The sequence below is a fragment of the Thamnophis elegans genome, chromosome 13, assembly GCF_009769535.1.
Source record: "Thamnophis elegans isolate rThaEle1 chromosome 13, rThaEle1.pri, whole genome shotgun sequence".
In the NCBI taxonomy this organism is placed as follows: domain Eukaryota; kingdom Metazoa; phylum Chordata; class Lepidosauria; order Squamata; family Colubridae; genus Thamnophis; species Thamnophis elegans.
The window spans coordinates 26617081-26638398 of NC_045553.1; the positions used below are offsets into that span (position 1 = coordinate 26617081).

At 42.1% G+C, this 21318-nt stretch overlaps 1 protein-coding gene across 1 annotated transcript in view; it reads right to left on the minus strand.

Moving 5' to 3' along the window:
• NSD3 (nuclear receptor binding SET domain protein 3) overlaps window positions 1–21318 on the minus strand; it is a 119084-nt gene that overhangs the window by 53140 nt on the left and 44626 nt on the right. Inside the window, 8 exon segments of the mRNA XM_032228808.1 lie at window positions 2710–2838; window positions 3887–4017; window positions 5842–5887; window positions 9507–9607; window positions 14205–14331; window positions 16667–17179; window positions 19551–19702; window positions 20746–20905. Coding sequence (XP_032084699.1) covers window positions 2710–2838; window positions 3887–4017; window positions 5842–5887; window positions 9507–9607; window positions 14205–14331; window positions 16667–17179; window positions 19551–19702; window positions 20746–20905 — 1359 coding nt within the window.

The window sequence follows — 21318 nt, forward strand, 5'->3', positions numbered from 1 at the left end:
TTATGTTCACCTTACAAAAGGGTTTCAGATGTAGACCTTTGATGATTCCCGTGCCTGTTATGTGAAAAATGAACTGGAAGGAGTAACTGATCATCTGCACCTTACTTTTTTTGTTTTATTCACCATATTTATGTTTAAACTCAGCTGAATGACTCTCAAAATCTTTTCTTTTTCTGTTTGCAAACTCATTTTTTTTAAAAAAAGGTTCTGCAGTACTGGTTAACTTGCAGAAGTCATTGCTCACGTATTCTAAGAAAAGAATTGATCCTCTTTGAGTGGGTGAATGAGGAAGCTCTAATGTGGTGGGGAATGAAAACCTGTCACTAGATGGCAGCAGATAATTCGCACATACACACAAACACACAGACACAGAGAAATAGGGAGGGGAGAGAGGAAAGAGAAATGGGGAGGGGGAGAGAGGGGGAGGGAAAGAGAAATAGGGAGGAGGGGAGAGAGAAAGAGAAATAGGGAGGGGAGAGAGGGAGGGAAATAGGGAGGAGGGGGAAGGAAAGAGAAATGGGGAGGGGAGAGAGAGGGAGGGAGGGAAAGAGAAATAGGGAGGATGGGAGAGAGAAGAGAAATAGGGAGGGGGAGAGAGGGGGAGAGAGAAAGAGAAATAGGGAGGGGAGAGGGAGGGAGAAATAGGGAGGGGGAGGAGAGATAGAGAGGAGAGGAAGAGGGGCAGAGAGGGAGGGAGAGAGGGAGAGAGGAGAGGGAGGAGAGAAAGGGGATAGGGAAGCAGAGGGGCAGAGAGGGAGGGGGAGAGGAGATGAAGAGGGGCAGAGAGGGAGAGGGAAAAGGAGAGGGGGGAGAGAGAAAGAGAGAACTATGGGTGTGACAAACCTCTGGAAAAACTGAGCAGTATTAAATGATGATCTGAACAATCTGGATGTGGCTGATAACCAGTGAGTGAAACAATGTGTGAAATCTGAGAGACTGCTCTCCATCCATCCATCCATCCATCCATCCATCCATCCATCCATCCATCCATCTTCCCACTCTTCCAAATCCATAAGGACTTCCAAGGTATATCCTCTGTTGTTGTGAAGGATGGTTTTCTGGGTTAGTCAGAACCAGCCTGAGGGAGGAGACACCCAAGACAAAGCAGTGGATATTCCCTGAGGGGAAGCAGCATCCTAAACATCCTGAAAATATCTGAGGAACATTTCATGGGGAGCTTTTCAAAAGAGCTGGAGGTTAAGAAATTAGAAGCAGAGAGTCAGAAGGGATGTCAGTCTTTGCTGTTATGGTCAGTTTCCCTCTCTTGAACTTAAGGGAGCAATCATTCTTCATGATGGTGCCATCTAAGGCATTCCCCTTATTTGTGGGTCAGTTTAATAAAGGTGATGGAATCTGTTTTCTGCAGAAGGCATTTTAAAACTAACAAGTGAAAAAAAAAACTAATTTTCTTTTCCACTGAAGCAAGCAAGCAAGAAGAAATAAATGTGAAATATGAGTAGGGACACAGAGAAAGGAGCCGTACAAATCAGGTAGAGAAGAAAATAAAACCAAGAAATACAATCAAACGTATCTCTGAGAAGACCTGAATGTGATTAGTCTATAAAATCAATGAAGAGGTTCTTCATTACAGGTTATCCATATAATTTTTTTCATTGGGTTCTTCGTTTAAGACAGGGTCTTATTTTCTTTTGACCCCCGAAATAGGTGCTTGGCCTTATTTTCTGTGAGGTCTTATTATCTCTGAGGCGTAGGAGGCGGTGAGCGAGGTCACCTCATGGCTGCCACTGGGTTGCAATATTTTCAGGGAGGGCTTATTTTCAGCGCAAGCGCTCAAAACCCCGATTGGGCTTATTATCTGGGAAGGTCTTATTTTCAGAGAAACAGGGTAAGGTTTTTAAGGAGACGAATGCATATTAAATCAACCTACAGGTACAGACTTCAACTTACAACAATTCGGTTCATGACCGTTCAAAGTTACAACGGCACCAAAAAAAGTCACATGATCATTTTTCACTTAAGCATCCCCATGATCATGCGATTTACATTTGGATGCTTGAAAATTGACTCACATGTATGATGCTTTGCAGTGTCTTGTTGGGGTGGTGGTGGTCATGTGATCTCCTTTTGCAACTTTCTGACAAGCAGAGTTAACAACTGGGTTACTAATTTAACACCTGCAGCACTTCACTTAACGAATGTGGCAAGTAAAATCGCAAAGCGGGGGCAAAACTCACTTAACAAATTTCTCACTTAAAATGTTGGGCTCATTTGTGGTTGTAAGTCGAGGGCTGTTTTGTTTTTTGTTTTGTTGTTTCTTATTATTTGATCTTTTGGTAATTGTTATTATTTGACCTTTTGGTAAAGGTGATTCAGCAGAAATGAAATACCGTATTTTTCCCGTCTATAAGACGCCCCCATGTATTAAACATCCCTATGTATCATGTAGTTTCTTGTAGTAAGCACACTACAAGCCAATGTTGTGCAGAAACCATCTTTTGTTAGAGTGAATTAATACAACAAGAATAGGAAATGCATCACAGGAACGACAGAGGAATGGTAGAGCTGCATATAAGAAAGAGGCTCATCCGGCATGTGTGGTCTTCTCCTCTCCACCTCCTGTGTATAAGGCACCCCTCCATTTTCAAGTAAACATTTTAAAGAAAAAGTAGCATCTTATACACAGAAAAATACAGTAACCGACCAGGATTACAGCCATAATTTATTCCCAGATTTGCACTTTTCATTTACCTGGCAAACAGTGTCTCTCTTACTTGTCCCTGAACCTCTTCTTGACAAGCTTGAATCGACCGACTGGACATCAGAAACATCAGCATCTGCTGTAGCCAATGGGCTGTCTGACTGCTTTCCAAAACTACCCTAAAATAAAGCAGGCGCAGTTGTTTTCATTTTTTTTAAAGAAGAGAGCTCTATAAATAAGGATCAGTGTAAATCCAGTTCATTAAAGGGAAAACCAAACCAAACAGCTAACTATTTCCATAAATTCTTTGAGCTTTGACTTTAGGTCAATTAAAATGCCACCCTTGGTGTAATCTCATCTACCTAAGGGAGGAAATTTGCAGAAGGATCAATATATTGGCCAGATGAGAAAACTTAATTCTGTTTAAACAAACAAAACTCTTTGCAAAATGCAATGCGCATGTGATCCCCCCCTGCACCCCCCCGTGCATGCCTGTGTGACCCTGTGTGTACCCCTCCCCCACGCATGCAACCTCCCATGTATCCCCCCCCCAATTTACGGCTTCCAGGTTGGTGCAAGAGGTTTTCCAGGCGCAATCCTGAAAATAAAATAGTCGTAAGATTTCTCTGATTTGAATCTTTCTTGACTATTTCCCGTCACGTAGAAACTAAAAATTGACATGTAGAACAGAATTTTAAACAATGCAGAGAAAAGCAATGTTTCAGCCCTAACCCAACCGCCATCATCAAGCTAGTGCTAACAGTGATAGGTAAACTGTTCTGCTTAGTGTTCTGGGCTAACTCTTTTCCATTTTGTTTGTTTAAAAGCTGTAATTTTCATGTTTGTGCCCAGCCTTGACTGCAGCAGCGTTTTATGTAATTCCACTTTTTTTCGATATTTTTCTTTTCAATGCAGAGAAAAAACTACCAAACAATAACACTCAAGAATACAGAATTCAATAGATTTTAAGGAAAGAGCAAATATAACCTAACTGCACTTAAGTCAATGTTGTTTTACACTTGCCTGATGTCAGAAATCTGTTTGTTGTCAAACTGGGATGTTTTTGTACATCGTTTACAATTGTGTTTGCAAATGAAGCATATTCAAAGAAGATTCGCAAGCACAAACAGTTCACTCTCAAGGTTTTTTAAAAAAAAACATAAAGCAATCTGTGAAACGGATTTATCAAAATACTTGTCAGCTTCAAAGCTGGGGCCGAATAAATACCTGTAAATCATTAAGTCCTCTTGAATCAGAATCGGAGGTATCTCTGTAAGCTGAGTTAGCCAATTCTACATCTGTGGAGGCTCGGCTTCTTTTCTTCAGAGGTTTACAAGAATCGGAAATCTCACTGGCACCTTAACACAACACACTGGAATTAATTCTAAAAGACCTCTCAGATATGGATGCTACTGAAAGAGAAAGTAAGAACACCACCACCACCAAGAAAACTAGCCAAATTGCACACTTCATTTAAAAGCTTTTCAAATTTACAACTCTTCTTCTTTTTTATTTTTTTGTAATAGGAAACTAATCCAGGATTTTAAAAGCAGGGCTTTTCCAATGCAACAATGCTATTAACTGTTGGATAGGGAATACACAGCAGATCTTTTGTTCATTTATACCTTATCTCCCATATTATAATCCTCCCGAGGCAGCTCACAATATAAGGACTAAAAGCTATCACACAATGAAGAACACATTGGGATGAGAACTGTTTCAAAAACAGAGTGGAAAGTCAAAATCGGAACAATATTTGCTTAATGATAAAGTCGTTTTTCTAGTAATTTTTTTTTCAAAGGCTGAAGAGTCAGACGTACCCTGATTTGTGGCTGGTTTGGGTATTTTATTTTGACAACACTTAAGGCGCCTTACCCCTTTCCTGTACATAAAATGCAATCTCAGAAGCAATTAGCACTGAATATAGATGATCAAACTAACATGAAATCAAACATCTTTCTATACCTCGATCTGAATGGTATTCATTACATTAGAATAGAATAACAGAGTTGGAAGGGACCTTGGAGGTCTTCTAGTCCAAACCCCTGCCTAGGCAGGAAACCCTACACCACTTCAGACAAATGGTTATCCAACATCTTCTTAAAAACCTCTAGTGTTGGAGCATTCACAACTTCTGGACACAAATCGTTCCACTGATTAATTGTTCTAACTATTGGGAAATTTCTCCTTAGTTCTAAGTTGCTTCTCTCCTTGATTAGTTTCCACTCATTGCTTCTTGTTCTGCCCTCAGGTGCTTTGGAGAATAGTTTGACTCCCTCTTCTTTGTGTATTCTGTACATCTCCCCTAGTCCTTGTTTTCATTAGACCACATACCAGTTCCTGCAATCATTCTTCATATGTTTTAGCCTACTCTAATCATCTTTGTTGCTCTTCTCTTCTTTCCAGAGTCTCAACATCTTTTTTACATCGTGGTGATCAAAACTGCATGCAGTATTCTAAGTGTGGCCTTCCCAAGGCATTATAAAGTGGTATTAACACTTCACGTGATCTTGATTCTCTCCCTCTGTTTACGCAGCCTAGAACTGTGTTGGCTTTTTTTTTGGTACTGCTGGCTCATATTTAAATGGTTGTCCACTAGAACTCCAAGATCCCTCTCACAGTTACCAATATGGAGCAAGGTACCACATATACTGCACCTGTGCATTTTGTTTTTAAGGAGCCTTATGCCTTCCCGTATGTGAAATGCAATCTCAGAGGAAATTAGCACTGAATATTCATGATCAAACTAACATGAAATCAAACATCCCTCTATACCTAGATCTGAATGGTATTCATTACATTACAATGCCTTGGAGGAAGGAAGCAGAAATGTTTGATGTCAGTGATGGCAGAAATTTGGAGGAAGGAGTCTGAAGAAATGAACTCTGATATACAACAAAACCACTTGTTCCACACCCAAGACGAGAACTCACTCCAGTAATTGTTCTTGTTGGGAGATTTATGAAAGGGTGTTTGTGCTTTCATTTTGCGAATGTTCAAGCCTGCTTTCCCAGAGATTCTGTTTCACTGCCTTTTGACACAACCTGGTTATGGAGGGGTTAGCGTGATCGTAAACTACATTTATTCGGTAACATACAAAGTATGTTAATTCACAAATCTGTCAAAAGGCTTTAGAGGCCGAGAAGACAAGACAAACCACAAGAAATAAAAGTCACACTAACCTTTTTGTAATCCAGTCTTCACTGCTGCCTGTGGGGCTGTTTCTACCTGTTTAGACAGGAAAATGAGTGGTTAGTAGAGACATTTCTTGTTCCCTAGTACAAAGGAGGAAATGTAAATTCAATGCAAGCAGTCAGTATATAAGGAATCACATTTAAGGGTTTTCCCCCCTCCAGAAATATATATATATATTTCTTCTTGTGGATTTAATTAATACTGCCTTCCCTAAACAACATAAAACAGGTCTCTGTTTGCTTCAAAATCATTCAATATGTGTGTGAAGTGTCAGGAAGGCTTTTATTTTTTGTCCGGGAACCAATTAAGGGGTGAGGGGGTAGGGCAAGCTACCAAGCCTTGAGCTAGGGGAAAGGGGAAAAAATAAATAAATAACAATAGCTAGCATGTTTTCCCCAAAATAAGATAGGGTCTTATTTTCTTTTGACTCCCTCCCCCAAAATAAGCACTTGGCCTTATTTTCGGGGAGGCCTTATTATTTTTGAGGTGCAGGAGGCGGCGAGCGTGGTCACCTCATGGCTGCTGCTGTGTTGCAATATTTTTAGGGGGAGTGCTTATTTTCAGGGGAGGTCTTATTTTTTAGCGCATGCGCTTTTCAAAAGCCCTGATTGGTTTATTATCCGGAGGTCTTATTTTAAGGGAAACAGGGTATGAAAAGAGAGAAAAGCAAGACCCACAAGTTCCAAATGAGGTTCTAACTTACGGCCCTGTTTTGAAGCCAGGGCTTCTGAGGACAGAAAGGGGGGGGGGAGCCATGCAAATGCACTACAGGTCTCTATACAGCTGAAAGCAACGGTGACACAGTGCATGGAGATAGGCAGGTGAGTGAACTTGTGAAATCCCTTGCAGGTTTTTTGCATTTCTGTGCCTCGGATCCTACATAAGAGGTTGGTTTTTGGCCGGGGAATACCCAGTTTTGTGAATTTGGTAGTGGCAAGCAGCTCCTTGGCTAAAAGGTCTCGCTTTTTTTTTAAAGGCTAAAAATCATTAATTTGAAAATAAAAAGAAAAAAAAAAGTTCTCCATAAGGTGATTTACAATAGGCAGGTTAAGAAACGCATCTCGAAGTATTTATTAAGGATTGTCCTATAATGTTTGAAAAATATTTTATTTTGTTGTACAATTGATAAAAACATACAATAGAAGGATTTGTATAAGATACAATTGAATAATACAAATATAAAATCTAGACAATCACTTGTATTTTGCTATCACTCAATTGCAACAGAATTAACATTTGTCTTTCTCAGTTGAAATTAATATTCCAGTTGTCATCTTAAAATTTGAAAGGACGCAGAATTAATTTGGAAAGTCGCTGATATGAACAAATATGGTTGCTGATTCCTAAAATATCAGTATGCCTTTCTGAACATATTACATATTCAAGCTTATGCAATACAGTGCTTCTCTGGTAGTTAAGCTTTCCTATATGTTTTTCCTGAAAACACCAGTACAATATACTATGTCGATTTAATTAGTTCCATAGTATAAGGTAAGCGAAGATTATTTAGGGAATGAGGGTTTATTTATTTATTTTTTTAAAAAAACCTGTGTTGAAATTTTCTTTCCTTAAAGTCACCTATTTTAGAAATCCAACCTAGGAAAAATATTTGCTGGGACAGCAAAGCCAAAGTTAAAATAATAAACTGGTATTTTAAACAGAAGGTGTTTAACTTCATAGCGAGCAAAAAATCATAAGACTAAAATACCATATATAACATTTATTAGAAGTTGCCGTCTTGGAACTTTTTCAAATGATTTGGGCTGTTAGGGAAAGTGTGTTATGCTTGATATGCCAAAATAAATTTCCTTTGAATTAAAAAAATAATGGAGCATACCCAAATGGTCGAGAAAACCCAAAATGCAATAAACCTTTTTGAAACATGCAGAATCCACAGACAGCATGAGGGGCCCAATGAAGCAACTTGCACATCACTTGCAACTGGCTATTTCCAAAAGCAATATATACCTTTGAGGTCCATCACCCCAAAGAAATACCCTGTGTGCAGGTTGGTTCTTCTTACAAGAAAAAAAAAGGCAACCCAGAATTATTCCAAAGGTGCTTCCCCCCCCCCCCCCCCCAAGAGGCAACTGGACTTCCCTGGTTTTTCTTTGCAGACATTTTGCTTCTCATCCAAGAAGCTTCTTCGGCTTGGTGGGGAATGGAAGGATTTATATTCCTTGCAGACAGATCCTTTTAGTGAGTCCTTAAGGTCACCTGGAGGTTTATCTGTGTCCTCAGGGTCGCCTGAGTGGTGCAAATGGGTGTGGAGCCTTCTTGAAACTGCTGAAAGGACTGTGTTGTAGAATGGAGATAGATGATGTCGTGTCCCTCTGGCTCAGTTGAGAGAGGGCTGTTCAATTTTGACATAGATGGCCTCTTTGACCCCACTTTCAAACCAGCAATCCTCTCTGACCAAGCTTTTTGGATGAGAAGCGAAAATCTTCCCAGAAAAAACGGAAATGTTCTGACCTAGGCTTCCTTATCAAGCAAGAAACGGAGTCTTGGTCCCGGCAAAACCCCTTTTATTTATACGATTGTGAATTCCTTTCATTCGCAGTCAGCAAGGCTTAGCAAACAGTCTTTCAGGGGGTTGTTTATCAAATATGAACCTTATCTCATTTGGCGAGCTGCCAAATAACTAGTTCCAAATGCAGGGCAAGGCAAAACTTGGCACAGAGTCTCTTTTAGTTACAAACAGAGTTTATTTCTCTTGACACCATCAAATGAACTTATTGTTTCCTGCAAAAGCCCCCTCCCCATTCGCTCCTCTTTTATTTCCTATGGGAGGGGCCAATCACCTCCAAGGTGTGGCTTTACTCCCAAGTCGACCCTGCTTTGTCTTGTCTTCTGGCAGCTCTGGCGCATGCGCACACTGGGAAGAGGCTTCAGCTGCTCTTCTGGCTTGCAAAGCTGCACTTTGCTTCTGATGCAGAGCCCTCATCTGAGCTTTCCTCAGACCCCAATACTGGCCCATGTTCCTCCCCAACCTCCTCACTGTCCGACTTTGCTGCCAGCTCCCCTGGCCATCGGTAGGCCACAATAAGAAACTCCAGTTGCCTCTTGAAAAAAAAAGCACCTTTGGGACAACCATGACCTGGGTGGTGGAGAATCTCTACAGAAACCCAGAATTATGTTCCTTCCTGCTTGCTATCAGCATGGCCTTCAAGCAAAGACCATGCTTAGAACCAACCCCTCCCCCACCTTTCAAGAGGGGCTTTCTAATCCATCCTACTTTCTTGAAAAGCGAAAAAAGGCAACAAAAACAAAACCACAAGTGTTGGCCTCGATATACTCCAGCGGCTATGCTAAGATGAGAATAAAGCAGAGCGCAATCCAGAGGACTCACTGAGACATTTAAAAAATAATAAATCACACAGCTTGTAACAAAAAACAAATATTGCATTCGTGAGAAGCTCTATTTTCTCAGGTCTCCAAAAGTATGGATGATGCTGTCAATGGAAAATTTAAATGACCAGCAGAGTTTGGATCTCAAGGAGAGACCCCCACCAAAAAAAAAGGGGGCGGGAAGATTGGGAAAAATATAGAGAGAGGGTAGGTGGGGTTTAAATAAAAAAGGCATCAATATAAAAAGTGACAACAGGTATGACTACGATATTTTTTTTTAACTCTCTACATGGAGGAAGCCAACCTGCTCCTTTTTGATCTTCTTCTTTGGCACAACCTCAGTGGATTTCTCAGACTCTGAGCGAGTTCGTATTGATCTCCTCTGTTGCTTCTTTTCTACAGAACCTGAGGGAAGAGAATGGTTTCCATTACAGGAGTCTCTCTTTCTCTCTCTGTCTCTTTCCTCAATGAGAGATGGCGTTCAATAGCAAAGTCCTGATTTCTCTATATTCTTCTTTGAGGGCATAGACTTTAATCTGCCAGCTGACGTTTGGCTGCAGGCAATACATCTCAGTGCTTCATGCAGAGTCCTGAGTTCGGGAAAAGACCAGCTTTAATATGAAGATAAAGGGGAGTTCTAGAATTCAAATTATTAGGGAAGTGGGGGAGGCTAACTTTCCAAACCAACTATACCATCAAGGGTGTGTTAATATGTTTCTTAATTTCATCTGAAAACTAGCTGCCTGTCCAGGAGGCATACCTTTAGGTAATCTCAACAGCCAGTTCACTCTCTAAGGGTTCTTACACACTTCTTACCATCTTAACTTATATTAAAAACTTTGCGGGAAATAAGAGGGCATGCTATGTGCTATAATCGTGGACAATGCTTCGTTTCCAGCATCAGGAAAATCAAGTTCAAACTGTCAGAATATTCATGAACTGGAACAGGGCATAGTAACAAGGTCAGTCAATGAATAGGCATAGCAAGTAAGTCAGCCCCTGAAGGCTGTTTGGAAACTGAAAACAGACTGGAGTCTGGGTGTGGCTATAGCTCTGAGTTTGTGCTAAGAAACGAAACTAGTCTGGACTTGTCAGCTGATCTGAACTGAAACTCTGCTTGTACTTGCTACCATGTTGGAAGAATCTGCTGTTGGTATTGTAAATTTACTTCATGTGTTATTATATATATAAAGAAGTTAATGAATTCTGCTGCATCAGTTATCTGTGTGTGTGCTTTCTGGTTTTGATTTTTGCAACAAACTCTGACACAAATGTATGCCTCTAATGTACTTCAGGCCAAATGTCTACTTCACACAACACAGGGTGCAGATGTCATTGTGAAAATGAGAATCCTTTAGGGCAGGGGTCCCCAACCTCCGGTCCATGGACTGGCACCACGGGTCATGACATGCCAGAAACTGGACCGCACAAACAGTGAAGGCCCATCTGTGGGATGTAGGCAGCATGTGAAACCATGCCCCCTCTGGTTCATGGAAAAACTTCCCTCCGTGGCACCGGTCCCTGGTGCTCAAAGGGTTGGGGGCCGCTGCTTAAAGGGATTCTGATCAATTGGAGAATTTTCTGACCTGCAAACCTATTCCTCAGATAGTGGTCCAGTCCATCTATTATGAAGGTGGGGGAGACTGGATCTAGGAAGAAAGGTGGAGGGTGCTACAATGCAGCCACAATTCTTTCTTCTAAAAGAATATGCCTCCTACACAACATTAAATGCGTGGACCACAGGATGGTGACAAGTCGTGAAAAACTATACCTTGCAAATTGATTAATTATTTCATTCCAAACACAATAGAATGTTGTCAACACTCCTAACCCATTCTTGGTACATCAAAGGTTTCTTCCTCCCACCCTCCAAAAATCAGTGTCACAAAAGAGACGCCCAGTTAATTGCCTCTCTCTCTCTCTCCCCCTTGCATTACTCAACGATGAACAACTAGAAGTGTCTTCAGAATGCAGCCGAGTTCCCTTGAACAACTCCCGTTCATCTAAGAAAATGCTAGTCTGGGTAGGCTGCCGATAAATAACCTTCAGATGAGTCTTTCTCATCTAAAATTTGAGATAAAGACTAGATCCATTCACTTCAAAGGAAAGAGAGAGAGAGGGAAGATGAAACAGATGGCCACATGGGACTTCAAGGGAGTTCTTCCCTTGGTGAGCCCACCTTGGCTTCTTCCATTAGTCCACCTGTTATTTCAGGCAATGTCCATCTCCTCTGGATGGATGCAGAGATGGGCTGCTAGGGCTTTGTAGGGGTTTCGGAAGAACCTCTAGCTAAGATTTTGTGCATTTCGGAGAACCCCAAAATCCCATTCCTGGCTGGCCCTGCCCACCCCTTCCCTCCCAGGAGTCCCCACACAACCCATTTTGGATGCAGGTAAATGCAGGGCGTGCGCGGAGGCTCGGGGAGGGCGGAAATGGGCCCATTTCCAGCCTCCAGAGCCTTGGGGGGGGGGGGCGTTTTCAACCTCCCGGAGGCTCAAAAAAAACCTCCGGAACTCTGGGAGGGAAAAATGACCACCCCCCCACCGTGATGCAGGAGGCCATCTAGGCCATGCCCATCATTGCCATGCCCATCCAGCAACAGGATGGAGATCCCCTTACTAAAATTTTTGAAGCCCACCCCTGGCATGGATGGATGGATATGCAGCGGCTTTCAGAAACACTGCTGGTACAGATAGTCCTCGACTTACAGCCACAATTAAGTCCAAAATTGCACTGCTAAGTGAGACATTTATTAAGGGAGTTTTGCCTCACTTTACGACCTTTGTTGCTGCAGTTGTTAAGTGAATCGCTGCAGTTCTTAAGTTAGTACCCCAACTGCTAAGTGAATCTGCCTTTCCTCATTGACTTTACTTGTCAGAAGGTCATAAAAGGGGGAACGCGTGACCATCATAAATATGAGCCGGTTGCGAAGCGCCAGAATTTTGATCATGTGACCATGGGGATGCTGTAATGGTCGCAAGTGTGTGAGGGGGGAAAGGACATACCGTATTTTTCAGAGTATAAGACACACCTTTCCCCCCCCAAAAATAGGGTGAAAATCTGGGTGCATCTTATACACTGAATACAGCAGTTTTTGCCCTCCGAAACCCCGCTCCCTTCGCCAAAATGGCCATGCATAGCTTTTAGGAGGCTTTCAGAGAACTTCTGGAGGCTGGGGAGAGCTGTTTTTTGCTCAGTTCCCCGCCCCCAGGAGCACTCTATAAGCTTCCTAAAGGCTATCCATGTCCTTTTTTGTTCATTTTGCCCCCCCCCTTCCCGGGAGCACTCTACAAGCCTCCTAATTCATGCCCTGTTTTTTTTTTTTGGGGGGGGGGGGGGAAACGGCCTGTTTTCTTGAAAAACGGGCCATTTTGGGGAGGTTTGCAGAGTGCAAAAACTTTTTTTAAAAAAATTGCCTCTTCAAAACCTTGTTGCGTCTTATACTGCGGTGCATCTTATACTCTGAAAAATACAGTAAGACGGTGTAACTTCAAACCGTCACTAAACAAATGGCTGGAAATCAAGGACCACCTGTAGTTTTCCCTAGTTAGGAAACGGTCGGATACAATAAATTTCAGTTCCCAGGAATGACTCACATTCTTAGCATTTTGAGTTCCAAAGTGGGGCCGATTATCAACAAATAATCAAAATACAGGAGATAATCGCCATCAAGCTATTTTAGTATGAATTTCTCTAATTGCTGCTTTCCTTTTATGTTTCAATAGCTGCAGCTCTAAATGAAGAGGTACTTAAAAAATAAAGGACTGGAGTCTCAAAAGTGTCCTATATCAAAAGGGAGGAGAAAATTCATTATTGTGCAAGGGTTGGTTTTTTTTGTCAATATGGAAACCATTCACCAAATCGCACTTCGAACAAAAGCTCACAGTGTAATAAAGGCGATAGTTTAAGGTGTTATACGATTTCATAATTTTCCTGTTATAGCAGCATTCCTGGAAACTTGCTACTTCACAGGACTATTGTCCCAGGTTCTTTGAAGGAAGTCTAATGATATACTGTATTTTTTGGAGTATATGACAAGATTTTGAAGAGGAAAATAAAAAAAAAGTTTTTGCACTTTGCAAACCTCCCAAAAACTACCCTCCCCCTTTTAAAGGGCATGAATAGTCCTTAAGAGGCTTGTGGAGTGTTCCGGGGAGGGGGCAGCAAAAAATGGCCCTTTTTTTTTGAGAAAATGGGCCCATTTTTGTCAAAAAAAGGGCATGGATAGCCTTTAGGAGGCTTATAGAGTGCTCCTGGGAGCTGGAGGTGGGGGAATGGGCCTTTTTTGCTTATTTCTGCCCTCCCCAGCCCCCAGGAGCTCTCTGAGAGCCTTCTAAAAGCTTTGCACGGCCATTTTGGTGAAGGGGGAAGAATTTCGGGAGGCAAAAAATGTTGTATTCAGTGTATAAGATGCACTCAGATTTTCAGGCTCTTTTTTGAGGGAAAAGGGTGCATCTTATACTCCGAGAAATATGGTAATTCTGCAAACTTTTAAAATATGCATTCCGTCTTTGACGCTAAAATGAACACCCCAATGCTTTAAACTGTGACCACAGAGTAAATTGGAAAGTCTACTGCCCCTTCTCTCTGCTGTTGACATGAGCTCTATTGCAATGTGGTGCTCTCAAAGGTCAACACTCATTCCAGTTCAACTCAACTACCAGTAACTATATGGACCACTGTAGAGAATTGATTAGCCAAGGCCTTCTTCAGTCTACCCTTTGCCTCTGGGTTCTCTGATGGTCTTCTAAGCTCGTATCAACCCGCTTAGCAATCACTGAAGGTCAGTTGGAGCCAGAGGTGGGTTGCTACCGGTTTGGGCGAACTGGTAGTGGAAATTGGGACTGGGTCACTGAACTGAACCGCGAAGCGAACCGGCAGCAATGCCGGCAGAACCTACCCCTGGTTGGAGCCCTTTCCTTTGGTCTCCACCTGATATTTTACCCTTGGAAAGACATCTCATTCATTTGGCCTTAAACCAGGAGCCACAAAATTTACCTACTTGCCAACCCAGAAGACGTTTCTGGAGAGGGTGCACTTTGTGTCGAGGCTCTCTCCGTTCGCGGGATGGAGACGGAAGTGACTTTGTCGTGCCCTTTGATGATGATCTCTGGTTTGTTTCCTATGCCCTATTACAAATTAAAAGGAGGAGCTTTGAGTATTTCTGAATTAGGGTCTCTGTAAGAAATACTTTTTTCAAATATTTAGCACAACACACAAACACACACACACACACACCCATACACCAGTGGTAGGTTCTGGATCCTGTTGCAACTGATACGGTTGCAACGGGGCGGGGCATCATCCGCACAAATGCGCCCATGCGTCTTACCATCCAGCGACGCCTCCGAAAGCCTCCGCAACGCTCCAGCTGCTTGGTGGAGCATCACACAGGCGCTGTACGCGCCATGCACGTGCATGGAAGCACCAAAGGGTTTAAAGACAGGAAAGGAGCGCTGGCAGGTGGGTAGGCCCTCTGGAACACCGTACCGGAATGGTAACCAGTGCTCTGGGCAGGCTCTGGTAATCCCATACCGGGGCGTACCGCCTGCAACCCACCACTGACACACACACGCTCACATCTCTCCTAACTTTCCAACATTCTAGATGCATTAGTTTTAGTGCATAAAACAAGGACATCTAGAAAACGTGAGGGGACTCCTCACAAACACATATATACACACACGCACACATTCAGAAAGGTGTGAATAAAACAAGGACATCCACAAAATGTGAGAACACTTAAACTAACTCGAAGAGAGGAGATTCTTGAGGTAGAGATCAACATTGAAAAGGAAATGCTCAAGACCTTTCCCTTAAATTTTTGGGCAGGTGGTTGCAAGCAATTCTCTCCCCCCCACACTGCATTCCAAACAATGCTGTTATAATGATACTACATTATGAGCTATCTCCTTGCCCAGCTTCCTGGTCTGAAATTTCATGGCTGTTCTAGGAGAAATAACTCCTAGAACTTGGAATACCGAGATTAAAAAAAAAAAAAAGTAATACAAATAAGGACATAAAACAAAGATGGCAACAAGAAGGATGAAAAATAAATAAAAGATTGTTAAGTGCAAAAAAACCCCAAAGGTGCTTTTTTCAAAAGGTGACTGGACTTTGTTTTTCCTTGAAACCGTTTCGCTTCTCATCCAAGAACCTTCTTCGGTTCCGACTGAATGGTGGACAACGCTAACGGCAAGATGGACTGCAAGGTATAGAAATCCTTCCATTCTCCACCTTTCAGTCAGAGCTGAAGAACCTTCTTAGATGAGAAAGGAAACATCTAGTCACCATTTGAAAAAGCGCCTTTGGGACAACCATGACTTGGATGACGTAGATCAGGAGTCGGCAACCGGTGGCTCTGGAGCCGCATGTGGCTCTTTCATCCCTCTGCTGCGGCTCCCTGTTGCCGGTCAGCTCCACAATTGATAGGGCTTTCAGTTAGAACAGGTAGAGGAAAAAGGACGTCGTGCTAGGAGGAGACTCTATTGTGGGGGAACCGGACTTCCAGTCGGCTTCAGAATTGAACGGGGGGCTTACGGTTAGTACCTTTGTGGCTCTTTGAGTGTTTAAGCTTGTTGACATAGATGTTAAGTGCAAATGAACAAAGGGATTTAAGCCTCAGCGCAGAGTGAATGAACCCATAACCCTGAGACTGGGGAAGAGGAAGAGACACTCCACCCACTGAAAAAATATAAGCCCAGTCATTACAGGAAATTGCGTGGCTTTTTTTGTGTGTTTGCTAAAAAAACAGCAGTGATGGTAGCTAGAATAGCCCCATGAATGTGCATGTATACAACGGGAACCATGTGGTGAAACGCATACTTATGATCTTACAAAACAGCAGAACGGGTGGATTTAAGCATAATGGTTGTGATTCAATATTAGAGAAGCGAACTTAAATTCTCCTTAAATTTTGCAAATTACTCTTTTGAAGTTGGAATGTATTGGCGGATTTGTCAAAGATAGCAGGTAGACAATTCCGCTCTAATTATCACAATTTTTTTTCAATGAATAGCTGTTTACTCAAAAGCAGAGAATTACAGTATCTGGAAAACAATTAAAGAAGATGCAGGGACATCTCTGGATGTGATCTAATAACTCACATCCAACACTGGCCAATTTCACACGACGATATTATTCCTGGAAGTAAGCACCCTACATATAGGACGAGGGACTATTTATTCTTGACATTTTAAGGCAGGGGTGTCCAAACTTGATTCCCAAGTTCCCAAGTTTGGACACCCCTGTTTTAAGGTCAAACCAATTCATGCCAACATTTTATACCACTTGCAATCTGACAGCGCATAAGGAAGCCGTTTACCTCACAATGAATTCTTCTGAACTCACTGGAACTTACTTCCAAGTAGTTCTTAGGAGGAAGGACTGCAATGTAAAATCTTTTTTTTAATATTGGTTTGCACAAATATTCCTTTATAAGAGAGAGAGTGGTGTTTTCTTTACCTTTGCCGAGTAAACAAACTGATCAATGAACTTTCCGTTCCCAGCGGCATTCTGAAGAGCAAAAACTTGTTCAATTTTAACAACCGGAGACATATTACATTTCTGAAGGTCCAGAGTTCCCTTGTGCATGGTTATGGACGCTGGGAGGGATTTTCTAGCTGCAGCAGTTTTCCACTGAATTTTCACAGGAGGGGATTCTTTATCGGCACTGGACTGTCTCCTCTGACTATACCTCCGGACCTCCGTTTTGGGTGGGGAAGGTGCGGCCAAATCGTCATCAATCTCTTCTGGCGGAGAGCTTGGCGGGGATTTGATTTTGCGGATCTTTTTAGCCTCAATCTTAGGCATGACAATCCGTTTGGCTTTGGACGACACCTCTTCTGGCTCTTTATCTACGTAGATGAAGGTGTACTGCTCTATCCTCTCTTCCAGGCTCATTTTTAGCGCTTTCTCGGCATGGGCGATGCCAATATCCCACTGTGCCCGTTCTCTCTGTGGCCTCGGTTTGCGAATCTTAGAAAAGAGAGAGAGAGAGAGAGAGAGAAGAAAAAGATGCGGCATTCATTCAGCCCCCAATTACAAAATGTGCCCAAATGAAAAGTTTTGGCTTCGGTTGCCGTGTCAAAATATTTCCAGAGAGACGGCCCTGTTATGCAACCAATTCCGTTGTAGACATGATGTACAATAACAATAAAGTCTATACTACTACTATCACATGCCGTCTGTAGCAAAATGAATGAGTTAGTAATCTGTCATCTTAGAGCAGATTCTTATTTAAAGCATCCCTCTCGTCTTAAGGTTTGACCAGGCTACAGATTCTGAAGTTCTGCTGACTGTCAACAAAGTCAGACTACCATATTTTTTCGGAATATAAGATGCACCGGAGTATAAGTCGCAGCAAGATTTTGAAGAGGAAAATAAAAAAAACTTTTGCACTCTGCAAACTTCCCAAAAACGGCCGTTCCCCCCCCCCCAAAGGCATGAATAGCCTTTAGGGAGCTTGCAGAGTGCTTCTGGAGGCCAGGGAGCCTTTTTCTGCTCATTTCTGCCCTCCCCAGCCCCCAGGAGCTCTCTAAAAGCTTCCTAGAGGCTCTGCATGACTATTTTAGTGAAGGGGGCGGGGTTTTGGGAGGTTAAAATTGGCCCTGTGTGCTCCCCCCCCTGCCACCCGTTTTCGGCCTCCCAGGCTACCAGCAATATTCTGCAGGCCAAAAACGGGCAGCGCAGAGGCCTCACCGTGGCCCGTTTTTGGCCAGCAGTGTGTTGCTGGAGGCCATGGAAGGTGAAAACGAGGTGCGGGGGGGGGGACTATACACACCTCCCGTACTCTATTTTGGCCAGCAGGGTGCTGCATCCACCTTGTCATCTGTCTTGTCTCCCCTGCCCCACAGAGAAGAACTAAAATATTGATCCAGCCCTCGATAAAATCTAGTTTGACACCCCTGTGCTAAGGCTACCTGAAGTTTATTGTGCTTCCTTATAGTAATTGACAATTCAAATGATCTGAACAATTACATAATTCATCTTTGATAATAACTACAGTGTCAGGCCTGCAGCTGGTTCCTTTTAGGATCTTTCGCCTGCCACACACTCTCTCTTTCTTTACTATGCTGTTTCATTAGTGGGGAATTGGGAGGGGGAATAGTAAGGTGTAGAATGTGTTGTTTTCAAAATAAAAAAAACCTTTCTAGAAATCAAGATCATTCTTTATCTCTGCACCTCTGCACCTGACTGGAAGTGGATGGGTGGAAATGCCAGTGTGGCAGAGGAAGATTGGACCATATGATGGGATTGTGGGTGTAGAGGCAAGATCATGAACTTTCAACTGGGTGGGAAACTCAGGAAGCTTTCAGATTCGGGTTTCCCACAGATGTACCAATATGACTCTCTTAATAAATTGGAACTTTGAGGAAAGCTCTGCCTTGGACTCTGATTTAATTCTGGATGATATTTGGAATGTTGACATACAGTAGACATGAATAACTATAAAGAACCATTATTTAAGAGAAACACAATCAGCAGTGTGGATGAATAAGTAAGTAGCCTAAATTTTCAAACAATTTTTTTTGGCCTTCAGCATTTTCCTCCATGCTATTGAAGAAGACATATTGTATTTTTTTAAATGTGAAGCCTATCAAAACCTGACTACAGTTTTCCCATAGAGGATATGCCATCATTGTTCATTAGCTTTCAAATTATAGCAGCCTAATTCTACGTGTTCTACAGAAGCTACGAGCTGCTCACTTCTGCTCCAGACTCAAGCATGTACTTTTCAACAAGCTCATAATAAAAGCAGAAAGATTAGGCCAGTTGTACATCTAGTCTAGCATTCTATTTCACACATATACATCTTCCAACATCGGGAAAAATGGACAATCGGCAGCACAGATCTTCCTAATCCTCATTGGTGGCCTTTACCACTTCTAATGGCTAAGGCCCACATTTTAACTATGAATTAAGTAAATTCATAGTAAACTCACACACTGCATGTGTGTGTACACTTTGAAGAAATCTTCACTTCCGGGTTTCCTTGGAGGAGTAACACAGCTGATTTGCACAGCAATCTGGTCTGCTGCACGAATCAGATGAGAAGATAAAGGTAAGAAAATAGCGCCCGCAAGCAGGTGGGCCCATCTGATTTTCTGGGCAAACTGGTTCGCTCCCAGTGGATCGATGGAGCTACCGGTTGGCTCGAATAGGTCCGAACTGGTTGAATCCACCCCCTGGTTTTATTTAATGTTGTAAACTGCCCAGAATTACATTGCATCGAGATGGGTGGCAAACAAATTTAATAATAAATAAAATTTAAAAATATCTGGGTTTGTGGGCACAGCTGTTCTTCTACCTGCTGCTAAAACAAGCGAACATTTCAGACTGTACATACCTTTTGTTTCTCAGAATGGTTGGCCTGCTTAGCAGCCTCTGCCACCAGCTGGTCATACTGTTTACGTCCTTTATATTCTCGTACCCGCTTTTCATGTACCCAAGCCCTTTCCGGTTGGTTGCTAAAGAATTGAACATGATATTCTCGTGCACCTGGGAAGAAAAGGAAAAAAAGAGAAAGAAAGAAAACATTTGGCTAAGAAATTCTACCACACAATTTTTTCATTCGGAGAAGTATACTCTCACACCTGCGTGAAGTACACAGGTAAACTGAAAAAAAATCCACTTTTAACAAAATAAAAAAATGCAAAAACATTAACTTTCATTTCAACAGTGATCTTTAAAATTTCATCAGGCGAAAGTATGCAGATGTAGGCTGGTGTATATATATGAAAAAAGAATGTAAGGAATCCCAAATGCTATTGTTTTAGACTGTCTACATCATGAGCCACGGTGGCGCAGTGGTTAGAGTGCAGTATTGCAGGCTACTTCTGCTTACTGCCGGCTGCCTGCAATTCGGCAGTTCAAATCTTACCAGGCTCAAGGTCGACTCAGCCCTCCATCCTTCCGAGGTGGTTAAAATGAGGACCCAGATTGTTGGGGGCAGGAGGCTGACTCTGTAAACCGCTTAGAAAGGGCTGTAAAGCACTGTGAAGCGGTATATAAGTCTAATGCTAAGTAAGTCATTGCAGTCATAGGTCAAGTTGGATCCAATCTTATGACCATTATTTTTATGACAATTGTTAAGTAAATCCCCATGGTTTAAGTGCAAACCCTTTGTTCTGAATGGGTGCTTTTGCCAGAAGCTCGAAAAAAAGATCAAAAGCTACAATCATGTGGTATACCACATGTGCAGTGGTTAGAATGCAGTACTGCAGGCAAATTCTACCCACAGTCCAGAGTTCAATCCTGAGTGACTCAAGGTCGACTCAGCCCTCCATCCTTCTGAGATGGGTAAAATGGGGACCCAGATTGTTGGGAAAAAGAGGCTGACTTTGTAAACTGCTTAGAGAGGGCTGTAAAGTACTGTGAAGCAGTATATGTCTAAGTTCTATGGCTATCTCTTGGTTTTAATTTAATCAGATTATTGATGTAATCTGCTCATTTTGCATTATGAGATAGTAATAGGATAGTTCATTGGGTTAGCTATCCAGAAAGTTTATGAAATAATAGCTCAGACATTTTTCTTTACTGACCTCTTGTGTTAATTTTAGTATGAACTTCGAGTTGAGGATCTCTTGAAACCATACAGGGCCACCACGGATACGTCCCCACTTTGGACCAGACAAGATCTCCCACCTCAAACTTGCAATCACTTGCCTCTTGAATGGAAAGGGAAGCAGCAACCTGTTGTGCCTATATGAGAATCACACACACACACACACACACAAATACATCACATGAAAGTGAAAAGGTGTTATTACAAATCAGATATTCTGATGCAGAGCATAATGTGGCACAGGTTATTGAATGTATGAATGAATGCATAGATGAATTAGTCCATATCCTGCACATGGCATATTATATAAAAATAGATGAAGTTTTTGTTTCTTGTAATTTTTTGCTTGTCCTCCATCTGCCAAGGCAGCTAGGATGCTTCTTACAAGAGTCTCTTCCTAAATATTTTGATCCAACAGTCTCTCAATAATTCTGATAATAAAATTCTATAGAATATAATAGAAATTGGAACAGAATATAGAATAGAGCATAATATAGAATATAGAATAGAATAGAATATAGAATAGAATAAACAGAGTTGGAAGGGACTT